The sequence below is a fragment of the Oncorhynchus clarkii genome, chromosome 7 (genome assembly GCF_045791955.1).
Source record: "Oncorhynchus clarkii lewisi isolate Uvic-CL-2024 chromosome 7, UVic_Ocla_1.0, whole genome shotgun sequence".
Taxonomy (NCBI): Eukaryota; Metazoa; Chordata; class Actinopteri; order Salmoniformes; family Salmonidae; genus Oncorhynchus; species Oncorhynchus clarkii.
Window position 1 is genome coordinate 55,845,387 of NC_092153.1, and position 18,308 is coordinate 55,863,694.

The 18,308-nt window shown below is 41.8% G+C and overlaps 2 protein-coding genes across 2 annotated transcripts; both read right to left on the reverse strand.

Moving 5' to 3' along the window:
• Positions 1 to 110: 110 nt before the first annotated feature.
• Positions 111 to 10,485, reverse strand: LOC139414331 (transmembrane protein 240-like). The gene is made up of 3 exons (XM_071162247.1): positions 10,342 to 10,485; positions 2,642 to 2,850; positions 111 to 1,475 (listed from the first exon to the last, which is right to left on the reverse strand). The coding sequence occupies exons 1-3, from the start codon at positions 10,425 to 10,427 to the stop codon at positions 1,330 to 1,332; spliced, it is 441 nt and encodes a 146-aa protein (XP_071018348.1). The 5' UTR covers positions 10,428 to 10,485; the 3' UTR covers positions 111 to 1,329.
• Positions 10,486 to 12,635: 2,150 nt separating this feature from the next.
• On the reverse strand, positions 12,636 to 17,434 carry LOC139413493 (RNA polymerase II subunit A C-terminal domain phosphatase SSU72-like). Its single transcript, XM_071160960.1, has 5 exons — positions 17,122 to 17,434; positions 15,895 to 16,038; positions 14,154 to 14,293; positions 13,867 to 13,985; positions 12,636 to 13,525 (listed from the first exon to the last, which is right to left on the reverse strand). The coding sequence occupies exons 1-5, from the start codon at positions 17,199 to 17,201 to the stop codon at positions 13,424 to 13,426; spliced, it is 585 nt and encodes a 194-aa protein (XP_071017061.1). The 5' UTR covers positions 17,202 to 17,434; the 3' UTR covers positions 12,636 to 13,423.
• Positions 17,435 to 18,308: the final 874 nt, after the last annotated feature.

Sequence of the window (18,308 nt, forward strand, 5' to 3'; positions counted from 1 at the left end):
GAAACACTGTCTAATAATATTAATGTTGATGTGGACTGTAAGAGATGATACTCTATTATTCAGATGGTGTGGATGAAAATAATCCAGGTTTCTTACAATGGCTGCACCTATGTTAATAATTGTAAAAATCATGTGACCAACAGATGGTGATGAACTATATCTTGAACCTGTGTAATGACACACCAGGACTCCGTCACTGTTAACCTCCAGTGGTCCGTTTTAATGAAACAACCATTTCATTTTTACAACACCGATGTCTGCACAGAGATGGGGGTGGGCTGGGGAGGTGCAGGGAAGTGAAAGGGTGCTACATCCCGCTCCCTAGAGACTAATTCATAAGGGAGGAACACTCAGGATCCCAATGGGTTACAGTCTTCATACAGTATCACTCTTCAATGCCATGACAAGAGCATGTTGCACCTGTGATATGAGTTAATACACCACAGGCAGTCCCTTTCAAAGCTACTATTATGGAGGCACTCTACAGCTGGCTGTTCAGTGTGAAGTATTTTGTCAACTATAAAGAGTTCCTGAGTGTTTCCTTCCTTCTTGGAATTTAATCTCCAGGTTTCCATGGTGATGACCCTCTGGACCAAATATCAAATAAAACCTTTAACCCCTTAACACACACATACACAACAGTGCCATTCCTAATGGCTCTTTAATGTTGGCACACTGCATATACTGTACACACCACACAGTTAGATGAGCAAGCAGCATTTATGTTCTCTTCCACACCCCAAATAATGTGTAATTATTGACATCAATAATCAAGAAAGAAATGACACCCACCCACGAAAAATACATTCCCTCGGCCCCTTTCAGTACAGCTTTCACATGCCAAGTTTTTACAATAGACAAAGTACTACCAATACACAAATCCCTCTCAAAATTTGACCACCCTCAAGAAAATAAATATTTATATTTCAAAATGGGGATATTCAGGCAAAATAAACAAACTGTTCTACAAACGGACAAACCCCAAGCAAAATATACACCCTATCCCCACTTCTAGCAAAATTCACATTCTAAAACCAAATATATATATATACTATTTTGAAAAACTGACACGCTTTTATCAAATTGCTAACCCCACTACTAACTGAACCCTCCATTACCTACATCCTTTTACATGAAATCATTTCTAGTCAAGAAAAATATGGACGGTGAGGAGTTTTGCACTGTGTGTGAAGGCCATTGGGCCAGTGGCAATAAGAAACAGCATGGTTTGAAGGGTATATCTTGAATAGTCTTTGTTTAGCTGCCCTTGTGTTTGGTTGGTCAGTTGTCAGCAGGTCTCAGTCTATGGTCTCAGCCAGTCCAATGCTCTCAGAGGTGGCGTGGGCTGGGGTGTCCGTTGTGGTACAGCTTCTGCTTAATGTGCACCATGTTCCCACTTGAGTCCTCTAGCTTTCTCATGTGCACCCTTCTTCCCAGGTTACAGAAGCGGGGAACCCATGACCAGGAGAACGCATCTGGACACAGTAAAGGAAAAAAAGATGTGGGTTGGGGAAGATGTACGACATTGACTGAAAGATTAAAGATGTGTCCTCCAGTTAGTTTGTGTGTGAGTGTGCATGCATCTTTTTCACTTGCTGGCTCTGGGATTCAAGATAGCCACCTCTCGGTTACTGGTGAGAGGGGGGATTGAGAGAAGACGAGACCACTCCACCAAACTACTAAAGCCCACAGACTTTTCACAGGATAGACAGAATTAAATAACATGAATTTAATTGGTGAGATGGAAGGGAGAGATAAATACTGAATTTTAAGCGAGGGAGAGGGATTACAAATCTATACAGAGAGAGAAAGAAAAATCACAAGACACTGAAACATTGCAGTAAATCTACTCTGAACAGTCTAGTCTACTCTACTCTGAACAGTTTTAAAACCACAGACACTTAAATAAACGCTGTGTGTGTGTGCATTAGAGGAAAGATCAATTTGAAAAGACATGAAGCTATACATGACTAATTTCTACACCAACCAACTCCATCACTTCATACACGGCAAGCAGCTCTGGCTGGGAATTATACTAATCCCACAACTGGATAGAGAAATATGAAGAGAAAACTCTACACACAGAAAAAACTGTGACTAGACTAAAGGGGAAGAATGTATGATGACTTTATCAGTGCCAACAGTTTAATGTAGAAATCTGAGGAGGGGGGGCTCCCACTGTCATATATAAGCCTAAAAAACACTGATCCAAAATGAATTTTAGGAAATCAAGAGAAACAGCAGCAAGCTGGGGAATATTGTGATAAAGTGGGTCGATGGCTGAGTCACACTTATAAAAAGTCATTGAACCGTAGACAGGTTTACACACTGTACTGTAGTCTCCGGAACAGAGGCTGCCCACGATACTGCAGTTTTCATCAAACAAGGCTAATTCAAAGTTGAGACATCACACCTCTGCACCTTTACACATTTGTTCTCCTATACATTCCCTTACTTATCCAAAGAACATCCTATTTTTACCCCCACCCCATGAACAAAAAATCTGTATTCCTTACTAACTTTCTACTGCTGCTATTTTTGAAACTCAAAGCTGTGCCAGGCTTTTGAGACCAGCTCCCCATACATTGTCTCTCTGCCTCTCGGAGACGGCCTGTGGTGTTGTGTCCCCCTGCTGACTCACCATGGTGCTGTTTGGCCCTCCAACGTCTGAGGGCAGCGTGCAGCGCCCCATCCAGGCACAGCAGCAGCCAGCTGAGGAGGAAGCCCAGCAGCAGCCCCAACATCAGGTCCAGCTCCTGCTTGGTCACACTGTCACTCACAAAGTAGTTCTCTGCAGAGTCCACCAGAGACTGGTCCCCATCATACGGGATCACATAGTGTACATGGTGCCTGAAGCACAGAGGGAGGTGACAGAGGGAGAGGGGAGGCGGGAGGTGAGGAGACAAGGAGAAGAGAGGAGGAGGAAAAGGGGGGGGGGGAGTAGAGCGAGAGAAGAGAGGAGGGACAGGAGGATGGGGGGGGAGTAAAAAGTGCATTAAGGAAGATAATGACATAAGGGAGTAATTCAATCTACCATACAAAGACTGTATATGGTTAGGCTGTGTGTGGTTCTATATACTTTGCTGTAGTGCTGTGTGTGGGCGAGTGGGATGGATGGGGTTGGGTGGGCGTGCTGCTGTCAACCCCATCATTGAGCGGTGAACAGCTGCAGCTGGAGGGCAGCACAGGAAACGCATCACTAACATCTGGCCTCACTGCCCCATGGGAGGTGGGGCATGGGGGGTGCATGTGGACCAGCCCCCTCTACCACTTGGCTGCAGGAATCACCTCCAGTAGAGAGAAACCATAGCAGCAAGAAGAGTGTTGACGTGGGCAACCACTGGACAAAAACTTGTTGGATCAATGTGGTTTCCACATAATTTCAACCACAACTACAATGTGATGACGTTGAATCAACATGGAAAACTGATTGGATTTTCAAAAAGTAATCAAAGTAAAGGAATTTAGTCTTTTTTTCACCCAACTTTTAACCTAAATCCAATGACGTGAATGTTGAATTCTCATTAGTTGACAAGTCAAACAAAAACTAGACAGTAAAACTGTGTCTGTCCCCAGTGGCCAGAGAGTTGCAAGGGAGAAAGGTACTGTATGTGCCAACAAAAAGAGGATGTGGAGAGCACAAACAAGTCAATCAATATAGTATAATATCAATTAATCAATGTGCATGAGAAAGCAGAGATACTAAAACAAACTATTCTTAGAATCAACATGCAACAAAGCATGCTGGAAAATATAATAATGAGGCAACTCCCACATCTTTTTCTGAGTGAATAAACGGAAACCTTAGGAGTTGATGGAAAACTTGACAAGTGACGTGTTTTAATAAACTAATTAGACACATTTTGGCAGTCTTGTTACAAAAGTTTGAACAGAAATTAAATGGTTCGTTGGATCAGTCTAAAACTTTGCACATACACTAATGCCATCTAGTGGCCAAAATCTAAATTGCACCTGGGCTGGAATAATACATTATGGCCTTTCAAAACTGATGGTACAAAATTCAAAAGGCACTCACATCTGAGCAATCTTATTTGCAGGTGCATGGCAAGGATTGAACAAAATGACGGAAAAAGGAAACCGCACACTGCTCTTGATAGTATCACTGATCTTTAATAAGCTTACATATCGGCCACACGGCCTTTGTCAGAGCTTTGTTGATTTTTTAAAATTTGCACCCTTATGTAGACCTGGCCCCACCCACATTCGTTCTACACATCGAAGGGGGTTGGAGGCAAAGGAAAAACAAATAAGTGCTACCAAATACAACAAAATGCATTTCATAAATATCACAAAAGTGTAAAGGCATATTGAACACGTCTGTAAAATCTCAATGGGGACATAGTAAGTTTTCATTAGTCACTGGGTACATCGTACGAAAAACGTCAGAATAATCTACAAGAGACACATATGTCATGTTCAAATTCACAACATAACATACATAGGCATTTCATCATTAAGTCCTTTAGGAAATAATGTCTGGAGGGTGAAAACCCCAAAACATTCTCTTTTACTCAGAGTATTATTAATATCTCCTCCCCTGTCTGATATCTTAACTTTCTCTATGCTACAAAATCTAAAAGGTGGAAATGTCATGCTTCAAGTGTCACGTTCTTTCAAAATCGAACCCAGAAGCAGACCAGGACAAAGAGAGTAGGAAGAAGGTGAGTATTTATTTACAAGTGAATGGGTAGATATATCCAGGTGGCGTAGCGGGCAGCGGTGGTGAGTTGATGGGAGTAAATAGGTGGATCCAATGGGGTAGCGGAATCCTCCGACGACCAGGCGGGAATGGGGTAAATGATCCGGGTGAGTAACTGAAGACAGAACAAACGGAGGTAAGTTTAAGGCAAGCAATGCGTAAAAAAAACAAAAACAAATTCTATCCAACTTGAGGCTGATACAATGGCACAACATACTGTTCATGGCTAACGATCCGGCAGGGAATGGATGTCAGGTCCGGGCTTATGAAGAGGAGAGATGATGATCAGGACCAGGTGTGTAGATAGCTGATGGGATACAGGTGCGGGTAATCAGAAACCCCAACTGGCTACATTGCCCGGCAACCAGACAGGGTGCGTTCCAGGACGCCGGAAAAAACACTCCAGGACAGAACATAGGCAAAAAACAGACTCAGGAAACGGGATTCGTGACATCAAGTCAGTGAAGTGTAATGTGAAATGTAATAGGGCTCGCTCTAATCTGGAGCAAGCCCTATTAAACAACCTTATCTCAAAACCTGAATATGAATATCTTTGCCATACCTCCATGCTTATACATTTTACCGAAATTACACTAACTTAAAACACGACAAGGCAACTATCCAGGCAGACCAGTAGTTGCAGGAATAGGCTCAATGCTAGAGCCATTGTCGAATTTTGTAGACTCTTTTATTATTTATTGGGGCGGCAGGGTAGCCTAGTGGTTAGAGCGTTGGACTAGTAACCGAAAGGTTGCAAGTTCAAATCCCCGAGCTGACAAGGTACAAATCTGTCGTTCTGCCCCTGAACAGGCAGTTAACCCACTAGGCCGTCATTGAAAATAAGAATTTGTTCTTAACTGACTTGCCTAGTAAAATAAAGGTAAAAATTAACAAGGTTGTCCACTATCGGCAAATCTATTTATTATGCCCATCTAAATGTTAGCTATTAACATCAAAGGCCTAGAAATCCAGAGCTTAAAAACAAAAGGTGTCATTGTACGCTGATTATTCATGTTTTTTCTTTTAAATCCTAAATTTGGATCCCTCCACATAGATGGTATAGATAATTGTCCTAATCTCTCTGGATTACAACCGAATTATGATCTATTGGATCACAAAAAAAGTTTACCAATAAAATGGTCTGACGGTGAAGTGACATACTCGGTATTCATATATTTCCGAAAGAAAGAAATTCTCACTACAATAGATTTTAATAGAAAGTTGACAAAAATAGATAAGATCTTGCTAAAGCGGAAATGAAAATACCTGTCTATTTGATGGAGAGAAAAAATCACCCTGATTAACTCTTTAGTCATATCCCAGTTGGCCTATTTGCTTATGGCCTTGCCTACACCTAGTGACTTTTTAAAAATTATATGAGCAAAAAACATTCCTTTTTTTTATGGAAAGGCAAGCCAGACATAAAACGGGCCTATTTATATATTGAATATGAATTCGGAGGGCAGAATTATAAAATATTAAAGCATAAGACCTCTCACTAAAGGCTTCAGTCATACAAAAAGTATACTTCAATCCAAACTGGTTCTCTAGCAGATTAGTAAGAATATCTCACCCCATGTTCAAGAATGGCCTTTTCCCCTTTATTCAGACTACAACCTCTCACTTTTGGTTATTTGAAAATGAAATGAACTCCAAAATATCGCTATTTTTTCAAACAAGATATAGAAAGTTGGTTGCAATTTCAGTTTAATCCACCAGAAAAGAGAACAAATATTACAACAAATATTATGGTTAATCTAAAATGTACTAATTGATTTAAATATATATATATATATATATATATATATATATATATATATATATATATATATATTGGGAAAAAATAAAAGGTATAATCTTTGTAAATGATATCATCAGGCCTGGTCTGCTCTACTCAAAATTACAGCTAACTAATTTCAGCATTACCACCCAAATGGAAGAGGCAAGTGGAAGGGGGAGAAAGTAAGGAACTTGTATGTCGGCCTTGCATTAAAAACGAAAATTGGCTAAATTGTGATAAATAAAGAAATACACCAGTCTCATAAAATCTCAAAAATTTAGAAAAAGGGGATAATCCTTAAGAGGTTATCTATTTAGCAGTCTGGCTATTTAGCAGTCTTATGGCTTGGGGGTAGAAGCTGTCTCGGAGCCTGTTGGTCTGAGAACCGATGCTCCGGTACCGTTTGTCAGATGGTAGCAGAGTGAACAGTCTATGGCTTGGATGGCTGGAGTCTTTGGCAATTTCTCAGGCCTTCCTCTGACACCGCCTGATATAAAGGTCCCAGATGGCAGGGATCTCGGCACCAGTGATGTGCTGGGCTGTCCGCACCACCCTCTGTAGCGCTTTGGGGTCAATGGCGGTGCATTTGCCATACCAAGTGGTGATGCAGCCAGCCAATATGCTGCTGTATAACTTTTTGAGGATCTGAGGGCCCATGCCAAATCTTTTCAGCCTCTTGAGGGGGAAGAGGCGCTGCCGTGCCCTCTTCATGACTGTGCGGGGGTGTGTGGACCATGTTGTGTCCTTAATCAGCTCCTTAGTCCACAATCAGCTCCTTGGTCTTACTAACGTTGAGGGACAGGTTGTTGTCCTGGCACCACACTGCTAAGTCTCTGACCTCCTCCCTTTAGGCTGACTCATCGCCGTCGGTGATCAGGCCTACCACCATCGTCTCGTCAGAAAATCTTGATGGCGGAGTCGTGCGTGGCCACGCAGTCGTGGGTGAACAGGGAGTACAAAAGGGGACTAAGCACACACACCTGAGGGGCCCCTGTGTTGAGGGTCAGCGTGGTGGAGGTGTTATTGCGTACCCTCACCACCTGGCAGCAGCCGTCAGGAAGTCCAAGATCCAGCTGCAGAGGGATGGGTTCAGTGCAATTGAGATTGTGTCATCTTTGGATCTGTTGGGGCAGTACACAAATTGGAGTGGGTCTAGGGTGTCTGGGATGATGGTATTGATGTGTGACATGACCAGCCGTTCAAAGCACTTCATAAGTACAGATGTGAGTGCTACAGGGCGATAGTCATTTAGGCAGGTTACATTGGAGCTCATGGGAGCAGTGGTGGTCAGTTTGAAACATTTTGGGATTACAGACAAGGATAGATTGAACATGTCTGTGAAGACACTTGCCAGCTGTTCTGTGCATGCTTTGAGAACATGCCCTGGTATTCAGTCTGGCTCGGCGGTCTTGTGATTGTTAGCCTATTTAAACATTTTGCTCACATCAGCCACGAAGAGCGAAGTCACACAGGCATCTGGAAAAACTGGCTTTTTTCCAGAAAAACAAAAGCCATGTAGCTCGTTTGGGAGTTCTGCATCGCTGGGGAACTCATGGCTGGGATTCCCTTGGTAATTCGTTATTGTCTGCAAACCCTGCCACGTACGATGAGCATCTGAGCGGGTGTAATAGGATTCCACCTTCCTACTATATTGTTTTTTCTCATGTTTGATGTCTCATCGGATGTCGTAGCAGGCTTTCTTGTACGCGTCTGTTTGTTTCCCATCCCTAGCCTTTAGCCCAGCGCGGATATTGCTTGTAATCCATGGTTTTTGGTTTGGATACGTTCTTATAGTCACTGTGTATAGTATGTATAGTATACAATCAATATAGTATAATATCAATTAATCAATCAATGTACATAAGGAAACAGAGATATTAAAACTATTCTAACTATTCTTAAAATAAACCTGAAACAAAGCATGCTGGGAAATATAATAATAATGAAGCCACTCCCACATATTTTTTTCTATTTGAGAAAGTAAACAGAAATTAACTCAACCCAGTTGAGTAACAAAACACCACGCGATTGTAAAGATTAAATGTCCTGTTCAGTTGTGCTGAAATATGGGTAAGGTGACAGATACAGTGTGCAGGTGATAGTGCACTGTTTATGGTGGATGGTCCATCAACATTTTGTTGTTATTTATAAACAAAGAATGTTGACAGTTCTGTTTATGTTGACTCACCTCAGAGATCACTGGTGAACTAGTGATGTAAAGCATCTGCAATAATGCATTATCTGCATGTAGCCTACAGCATCTCCTATCACTTTTATCATCTCATTACAGTCTGTACATCAACGATGTATGAAACCGCTGTTGAACTATGTTGAACTCAATCAATCAATCAATCAAATTTTATTTGTCACATACACATGGTTAGCAGATGTTAATGCGAGTGTAGCGAAATGCTTGTGCTTCTAGTTCCGACAATGCAGTAATAACCAACAAGTAATCTAACTAACAATTACAACAAGAACTATGCTCTTTCACATGATGGAAATGACCAGGTCTACATTCCCAGTGTGACATGTCACTTAATGAATGGTACCCAAACTAGTTGCACTGATTCTATCTTGCGCTGACCCTACGCACACTCACTAGACTATATACTGTATACAAACCATATACACGCTCACACACATTACATTGACACTCCCACACAAAACCCACACACATTCACATACACTGCATACGCATACGCACACACACATAACACGCACATGCAGACCGACACAACACAAGCACACATACATACACACACTTTTACAACCATAATTTGCTGCTGCTGCTCTGGTATTTAGGTTACTCTTATTATTATCTATCACTTTACCTTGTCTTTATGTACATATCTACCTCAAATACCTCTGGTACTAATCTGGTACTGATCTGGTACTGGTACTGCCTGTACATAGCTCAATTCCTGTGTATTTTATTTTATTCCTCTTGTGTTACTATTTTATTTGTTATCTTTAAACTCTGCATTGTTGGGAAGGGCTCCTAAGCAAGCATTTCACGGTAAAGTCCAGATCAGTTGTATTCGGCACCTATGACAAATACATTTGTTTTGAGATAACTTACATTTTCTAAACTAATCCAATCTGTCACTTGGATTTATTGCACCCATTGCTGAGATGGTTGTTCCAGTTTAGATATTTTAGGTAGTGGTGTTTGTTTAGTCCTTCACCATAGCAGTCATTCTGAGTGCAGGTTGTGGGTGATAAAATGGTACAATTCTTGGGTATTCTCCCTCTGTCTGGATTCCGATAGGAATTACTAATCACTTCACAAACCAGCATGTTGTGTCTTGCAGGTCTGATGTGTCCCATGAGCCAGGATTTTCAAACCACAATGTCAATAACTAGGTCATAACTAAAGGTTTTATGAGATTAAATGTATAATTTGTCTTCATAAAGGGTTTACTTTTCATTTTAACACATTCACATAGACAGTCACCAGGTGAACGCTTCAGGAATATAAGTGATTGAATGCAACAACCATGCCCCTGTCACTATCAAATAGAGTCATTGGTGGGTATCTCTCACATTCACTTGAAAGGCATGCTGGGAAGAATGCAAATATGACTTTACCCTACAGTGTTAAAATAATACCCCCAGTGTTAAGTGTTTAAAACCGTAACGCCCTGTGCTGAATACACGTGTTCATGTGTTTAAAAGGGTTACAGCGAATGATGCGTTTAAAAAGTGTTACAGAAATGGGTTTAGTTATGTGCTCAGATCCTAAACACTTGCTTTTGCAGTGTACTTTTAAACAAACTGTTTATGTATGCTCTTGTTTTGCATAACATTAAATCACATTATTTTGGAAAGTTTGTTTTACCTTCCACAGTTGCAATGGCAGACGTGATCCTCCCCTCGTAAATGTGGTAAAATATAGTTGTGAAAGCGGTCCAGTAGCGCGTTCATGTCCGTTAGACACGCTACAGCCTGAAAAGAACCACTGAAGTCAACTGGGACAAAACAAGCCGCATTCCCTTAACAGCATATGTTGCCCGAGTTCTCAGGTAGATGACACACAAAAATGTCAATTCTAAAAATATTTAAGTATAGTTACTCCAGAAAACAATGTTTTCCTTGACAGTTTAGTGATTGTTTCGCCTCATGTAGGCCACGTTGATGTCTAGGTCGTTTGAAATATCCATTTGACAGCTTTGAACAGATTCAATTACACATAAGGGAGTGTGGGGAATGAGGATAACGGTGTTCTTCTTACCATCACAAATAAATCCCCCAAAATCATAAAGATCGTGGCGGTTATGCACTATTGAATCAAAACTTCCAGTTTTTTGCTTTCCCTCCAGAACTATCCTGTGATACCTGTGCCAAAAACAACACCCTGAAGTGAAGGCGCTCATGGATGCAGCATCAGTGTCCAACTACCCATCATTGCATCGTCTATCCGATGTTCCTTTCTCCGCGACATGAGGAGATGAGGACCAGTCTCATTTTCGCTCCCTTTTGAAAAGCACTCTGTGCACCAGCGAAGATGGTTAATCGAGGTGCGTGCAACGGGGAGGCGTGGTGTGAAAGCTGTAGCGTATGTCAGAAAAATGATTGTTAGGCTATTCCAGAGCACGGCACAGTTGATATCAGGACGAAGTCGCGATCCATGCGTTGCTGTGATGCCAGCCACTGCACATTTCCTGGTGTAGCCTATTTACCTGGACGCATGCACTAGCATTAGGCAAGGAATCATCGATTCGTGTTTTCTTCTCCAATCAGGTCGTTTTCCGTGTTAGCTCCCTCTAGCAGGTGTTTGTTCATTGTCAGGCTATCTATCATTTCTCATAGTCCGACAGGATAGGCTACTTTGGCCCAGCTGAAAGAGAATACGGAGCCTCCCACTGTGCATTCCAGTTGATAATAGCGGAGGCATTTTTGGACTCCTTCAGAGAAACAAATTATAGGCTGAATCAATTTCCACCCCATATTTGCCCCCAAAAGCTCAGTAGGTCCGCCTATTCATATGTCAAGGGTTTAGTTTATAATAGCATGCTTCAACATAAATTAACAGCGAATTAACATAACTGGTATGCATACTCTCTCTCTGACAATCAGCAGTTTAAATATGTATTCTACACCATTCTGTTGGGCTGGGCTTCGTTTGTGACAACACATTCACTTTATTGCCGAAGTCTATCAGGGAAAAGCAAACAAGAAGAAGATGAATTGGGCCTGAGTGGATTGGGGCCCCGGGAATGCCAGCCCTGTGCCGGCCATTGTTAATAATAGAGTGTCACATATTGAAAGGCTTTTTCTTAATGTTGTCCTGACTCTCTAACCTGCATGGAACCAGTGTCTCCTTATAAGGTCGTACACATAAACAATTCAGCACCATGGACAGCGCCGCGAAGCGTGCCAGCTAACGATATAGCACCACGAACAGCACCATGACGAGCGTAGGCCTACACCAGTCACCTGAAATCTAAAATGTCACAGAATCAGCTTTTGCCTTATTATATTGCCATGACAAACCAAACCACCCTGGTCTTATAGGCCTATTGTGAGGCAAGGACAAGGTAATTTATCCATTTGTGTCACTAGAGATGACAAGGGGAGGTTAGGATATGGGAATGTCACTTCAACCCTAGTTCTGTCTCCGGTGATTTTCTTTTTGCATTACCCATAAATAAGTGACCTTGCAGCCCTCCCATCCTTTCATCTTCTCTCCCAGTATGAACAAACTGCTGCATCAGTCAAATAATATTCTCTGACATTATAGTCCATGTGCAACTCAAGGTGGGCCAGGCTACTGTGTTCCTGCCATTCAATTGTTTCTGTGCACCGAATATAACAACTGTATTGCTCATCATTAGTCAGTGACATTGGAGTAAGCTCAGGACTGAACATTTTTATTGGGCATGCTGTTAATGCCATGGGTAACTGCATAAAAAGTCCTGGGATAAAACACATATTTGAAATGGTATATACAGTATCATGTTGCCACGGACATGAGCATCAGCAGATGGAAGAGGACATTTTTTGCCATCTTTATGAATGCAGTCATTGGGCTATAGAACCTTTACAAGGTACATTTGTTAATTAAAATCTCCCATCTGCATGCAGTGGTGTATCCAGGATCTGTGCAATGCACTAAAAATAAGTCAATTCATCAAGTTTTTCTAGAGATGTTTATTCATTTAATGGATTCATATGTACATACAGAAATATTCAGGCACTCTGGACTGAACTCTCAGCTTGCAAATAATTACAATATTTTCATTCTTTTCAGTTTTCAAAAGAAAAAAAATATTACACCCTGAAAAGGTAGCAGATCTGAGTTTTTAAACATGAATCAAAACATAATGGAAACGAGGGCAAAAGAGAACCTCGTGGTCTCTATTTGGTTCATTATCCCCCTATTTTGATGAATTCCTAATTAACTACTGGTATACACACACACACATTCATGCCTAACCAGTCTCAACTCTATCCCATCCGTGGCAACAATACTACTCTCCACCATCAACAGTAAATGTGACAAATCATACTTCATAAAAACAATATCTATTCATCATTCTTAAAAATTAATTAAATTCATTGTTGCGCAGCAATCAGCATCCCTGTGCAAGATTTAGAAAAACATCCTCCTTTAGAGGTAGAGGAGGACGTGTTTGACAAAAGGGGCATTTCTCTTTGTGGGAAGGCGTGTCAGTGGTTTCACTGTAGGATGGGAGAGGACCTTGGGCCCACCTTGGCCCTGAGGAGGAAAGGCAGAGCAGGAGGGATGAGCCTGCCTACTTGAGCGCATTCATCCCTGTCCCCTCAGCCCTGACCAACAGCAGAGGGTGTGTGTGTGAAAGGTAATCAGTAAGTGTATATGGAAGTATGTATGAGTTTGTGTATAAACGTGCATGTTTGGTCAGGGGGTGTATGATATTGCAGATTTGGTAGCATGGGCATCAGTAGAAGCAGACAGTGTGGAGGAAAGGCCTGTTGCTCTTGTCCTCAAACTCCTGCAGCAGCTCGTCCATCTCGTTTTCCATATCATCTGTGTGCTGGATCTGAGAGAGGGAAGGGACGGTCAGACATACAACACCTGCTACATGGGTCAAGGCAAGACATTCATACACTTTAGGGTTCAGTGTAACAGAATTACAGTGACATACCACTTACTCATACAACATTTAAGCATGTATTTATCGCCAATATAGTTTGCACACCTACGTTCCAAATCATTATGGTCAGACACACCATGTATCTTGCAGAAACACATATCCCACTGTAGCAACAACGTGACACTATGTACCCATACTACCATATATCCCTGATATCCATGCTATGACAATGTAACAGTGTAATCCTGTGATAATGGTTGCTGGTGGCCAGGCAGGCAGACACTCACACACTGACACAGCTCACAGATGAGGAAAGCCCCCAGTGTGGCCTCCTCGTGGTTGTCCTGGATGTCCACGTTGATGACGTGAACCGGCGTGAAAGTCTCCTGCTCCCGAGAGCTCAGGTCTGAGTGGGAGAAATTGGGGAGAATAGTGATCGTTGATCAACATGAATCCAGAGTGACCTAGCCCGAGACTAACTTTATTTTAAGCGTATTCACTATTCCTAATTGATATTTCACAACTTGACATGAGAAGCCCCCAACCCCCCCTTCTGTCCCAGGTCCCTTCTCACCCTCTAGCACTTGGTCATAGACCCTCTCCTCACAGGTGATGACCAGGTCAAACTGGTCCTTACAGCTCTGGAAGCGTTCCGGTCGGGACTTGATTCGCTTGTTGCGGTCCAGCATGTGCAGGATTCCATTCTGTGTGTATCTGAGGTGCTCAGGGTCAAGGAACACAGCAAGACGAAAGACCAACACACAATACCTCAAACATATGAAACTTACGGTGTCAGTCAGTCACTGTGAATACTCAAGACACAATGCCCCCTAGAGGCCAAAACTCACTCAAAATGTATTTGATCTTTGGAAGCTTCTAATAAATGTAACTAATAACACTTATTTTAACTGGGCTCAAATAACTTGAACTACCAGTGCAATATTTTAGGAAGTAACCTACCCTATCTACTCAATTTAAACAAAAAAAAAAATGCTATTTTTTAGAGCAAAAACCGAGATGAATAGTCAAGAAAATATTACAGAAATGATCTCCAATCCTTGCCTGCATTGTAAGGATAAGGTCCCACTCTTGTATACTCCCAAATAGGGACTTGGCCAGTGAAAGGAGTGCTATGGCGTTCCCACTAACAATTAATATATAGCCCTTCTTTTTACAAGCATGCAGATATCTCCTTGCACAAAAATAAAGTTTTTTGTACATTGAAACATACCTCTTTAACCATACCCACCCCAAAGCACTACTGAGCAGGTCTTCCAACACTGAAATGTTTTAAATACGCTGAATCTCAAATGGATCGCTAGCTCCTACCCCACCATGTACTTCAGTAGATCTGAGAGGATTTAATAGGCATCTACAATATGGTAATCACTCCACCTTTTCACCCTAAGTGCTTAAACATATCTAATTTTCTCAGATCTTAGGTGTGAAGGGAATAGGAGTCCATTTAAGGTTGGTCCATGTGGGTTCCAGAGTGGCCGTATGAATGTATGCCTATTCAAAGAAGTTGGCTCCAATGGCCAATTTATTTTCTGAAGAGCATATGGTTGAGAGCCCTGTAGTGGGGGGAGGGGCTACAATTCTTTACATGTGAAAGCATATACTGACAGAGCACAGAAGGAAAGAATGTTCACATTCAAAAGTAGTGCCCTTGGCTAAACAATATGTAGGATAAAAAAAACTACACTGACAACTAGTTGGGTCAAATACATATAGTGTTATACAAACCAGCCCTTCTCTTTTGTTTAAAGTCTAGATCCAGGTCGTGATATGGAAAGACTGGGATATGTTCCCTAGAAGTATTGGTTTCTTGGCCCCGAATCAACCTACCTGGTTATAGAGGGTAAATGGCTACTTGTTTACATGTTGAAACCTGCTGAAGGCAAAATATTCCAAGCGCACCACCATTGTTAAAAAAGCATTGTGACAGCATGTGAGAAATCTCAAAAATAGATGTAATGGACTAGCCTGAGTGGCAGTCTGTATCTGCTATCATGCCAGCTTCTTGTCATTCTGTCATGCCAATGTTTGGATTAACAGGGGCAGCAATGGTGTTCGCAAGAGCACAAACAGATCTGAGATCAGGTTAGTGAAGGACACCCTTACCTACAAAATCTCCCAACAATAAACACTATGAAATACTTCCCTGTTCAATCACCCTTAACAATTTCATACTTCTAATTCTGTATATTTTTCTGTGAAGATAAAGATAATAACTCACTGCAAAAAAGAAACATGAAGAGGTAGGGCTGTGTTTATGTTGTGTCTGTGTGTGAATGCAAGAGTGCAGGGGATACAGCTCCTTGTCCTTGCGGACCAGGTCGTTGTACATCTGTTCATAAGTGGTTTTGAAGTCGTACACATTGGGCTTGTCCGGTGCAGGACCAGGTAGCTTCACATGGGACCCTGTCCCAAAAGAGCGAACTTCAAAGCCTCGCTTGCTGTATAAACAAAGAGAATGATGGGGGGAAAACGGTTACTTACAGACCAGCACATGCAAGACAAAAAGCATAGACCACAGAAGGGGAAATTTGTGGATCAGTCACCATCAATAAAGTAATCTCATCTCAAGAGCCATATCACAGGCGTCATTCCCCAAAAGGTAGGCTCTCCTTACCCTTCTCTCCACGCATGGAGATTTTCCAACTTTTATTTACTCAGTAAAATTACAAATTAGTCTAAGATACATTTGTTTAGTGTTAAGGCCAAACAAATCAAACGCGAACAAGCATTGCTTTGCGTAGACTCGAGAAAAGAATGGTCGCGAACGACAACGCCATCAAAAGCTTCATGCGCTACAAATTAGAAAGCAAGTATATTTCTCTCGCGTGGAGGCAAAGCAACGATCAAACGTGTTTGATTTGACCTTTACCCTACCTAAAAAAAAGTGTATACATTTTGAGTGTAGAGGCTGCGTTTGATTTGACCTTTACCCTACCTAAAAAGTTTCTAAATTTTGAATGTAAAGGCTGTTGAGTGACAACTACTTTATGACGCTTTCATGGAATAATCCCGAACCTGAAAGTACGTTGTAGGTGATGCATGGCAGGTCTCCCTATTTGTTTTATTTGTATATTTCACCATTTTTTTACAATTTCAGGTAGTTCGCTGGTTGGTTGCCTAGTTCTAGTCAGAGTTTGATCTAGCTACCTCCAGCTAGTGACTGACGGAGGCTATGCGGATGGCCACTGCACTGAACAAAAAATGCCCTACTTCCGGTATTCGTAACACCGGCGAAGAAAAATAAATTAGCCTTATCTCCATGTGTGCCACTGGGAACTAGTTGAGCTTGATACGAAAATAAATAAGTATACGTCTCTGTCGTGTAAATATGGAAGTTAGCCATTGTGTATTGTAATAAAATGCGTCGTTTGCCGGAAACAGGCTTCGTTCTGCGTAGTAAGCCCATTGTTGTGTCGGGGAGGGTGAGCTCTCAGCCAGGTAAAAGACCCAGGCCGATGAAAATGAAAGGTCCTTGCTTCTTGGCATGTCGTCGTTGTTTAGTTTTCTTCCAGTAATGTTACCTGAGGATGTTGTGCGCTTCCATGCTGCGGTTCTGGTTGCTCGAGCACACAACCGCCACGCGCAGCGGGTGGCTCGGCATTGCGAATGCTATTTTTCTGAAATAACTAGCAATCGAATGTTAAGTACAGCACACAACTAGTTAAAATGTGGTAGAAATGTAACTATTACAAAAAGACTGCTGGGAAGGCCTTCGATCTAGCTAACTAAGCAAATACAACGGGGTGTAAACGTTTCAAGGCGATGTTACAATCTTCTTTCTGTGAGCCTGTTAAAATGGCGGCGGGGACTTTTAACCAAGGTTTTACAGTTGATGTCATAGGGGGCAGGGCTTCATACCAAATCGATTTTTTTCCTCCTGTGCATGCATGACGTCATCCAAACATAAACTTCTCAAGTGTTCCCAAGCCCTGATGATGCTGGAAAAGACGGCCACTTTTGATTTTATTTAATCTTTATTTAACTAGGCAAGTAATTTAAAGAACAAATTCGTATTTACAATTACACCAGCCAGGGCCAATTGTGCACTGCACTAATGAACTCCCAATCATGGCTGGTTGTGATACAGCCTGGATTCGAACCAGGGTGTCTGTAGTGATGCCTCTAGCACTGAGATGCAGTGCCTTAGGTCACTGCGCCACTGTGCCACATGTATCCTACATTAATTGTACAAAAAGCCTAGGCATAGTCATCTATATTTTATTTTTTACAATGGATGGATGGATGGATAGATAGACGGATAGACACAAATAATAATATTTTTCTGTACCCATTTACACATACAAAAATCATATGCTCGCAGTGTTTTATTGATTCCACAGGGCCTCCTAAACTAGAGGTTGGGCACAGTATATTTGGCAGACTGCAGAGCAGACCAGTCTGTTGAAGGTCTACAACAAAAATATAAACACAACATGCAACAATTTCGAAGATTTTACTGAGTTACAGTTCATATAAGGAAATCAGTAAATTGAAATAAATTCATTAGGCCCTAATCTATGCATTTCACATGACTGGGCAGGGGCACAGCCATGGGTGGACATGGAAGGGCATAGGCCCACCCACTGGGGAGCCAGGCCCAGCCAATCAGAATGGGTTTTTCCTAACAAGTTTTTTTTTTATTACAGACAGAAATACTCCTCAGTTTCATCAGCTGTCCGGGTGGCTGGTCTCAGACAATCCCGCAGGT

What these genes read in the sequence shown, in the direction of transcription:
- LOC139414331 (XM_071162247.1), bottom strand. Translation starts at nt 10,427, where the DNA reads ATGAACGCGCTACTGGACCGCTTTCACAACTATATTTTACCACATTTA. An exon ending in TGCCATTGCAACTGTGGAAG is followed by an intron (nt 2,851 to 10,341) that starts GTAAAACAAACT and finishes TCTGTGCTTCAG; the next exon opens with GCACCATGTACACTATGTGA. An exon ending in GAGGGCCAAACAGCACCATG is followed by an intron (nt 1,476 to 2,641) that starts GTGAGTCAGCAG and finishes TACTGTGTCCAG; the next exon opens with ATGCGTTCTCCTGGTCATGG.
- LOC139413493 (XM_071160960.1), bottom strand. Translation starts at nt 17,201, where the DNA reads ATGCCGAGCCACCCGCTGCGCGTGGCGGTTGTGTGCTCGAGCAACCAG. An exon ending in CTATGACCAAGTGCTAGAGG is followed by an intron (nt 13,986 to 14,153) that starts GTGAGAAGGGAC and finishes TCTCCCACTCAG; the next exon opens with ACCTGAGCTCTCGGGAGCAG. An exon ending in TCTGTGAGCTGTGTCAGTGT is followed by an intron (nt 13,526 to 13,866) that starts GTGAGTGTCTGC and finishes TCCCTCTCTCAG; the next exon opens with ATCCAGCACACAGATGATAT.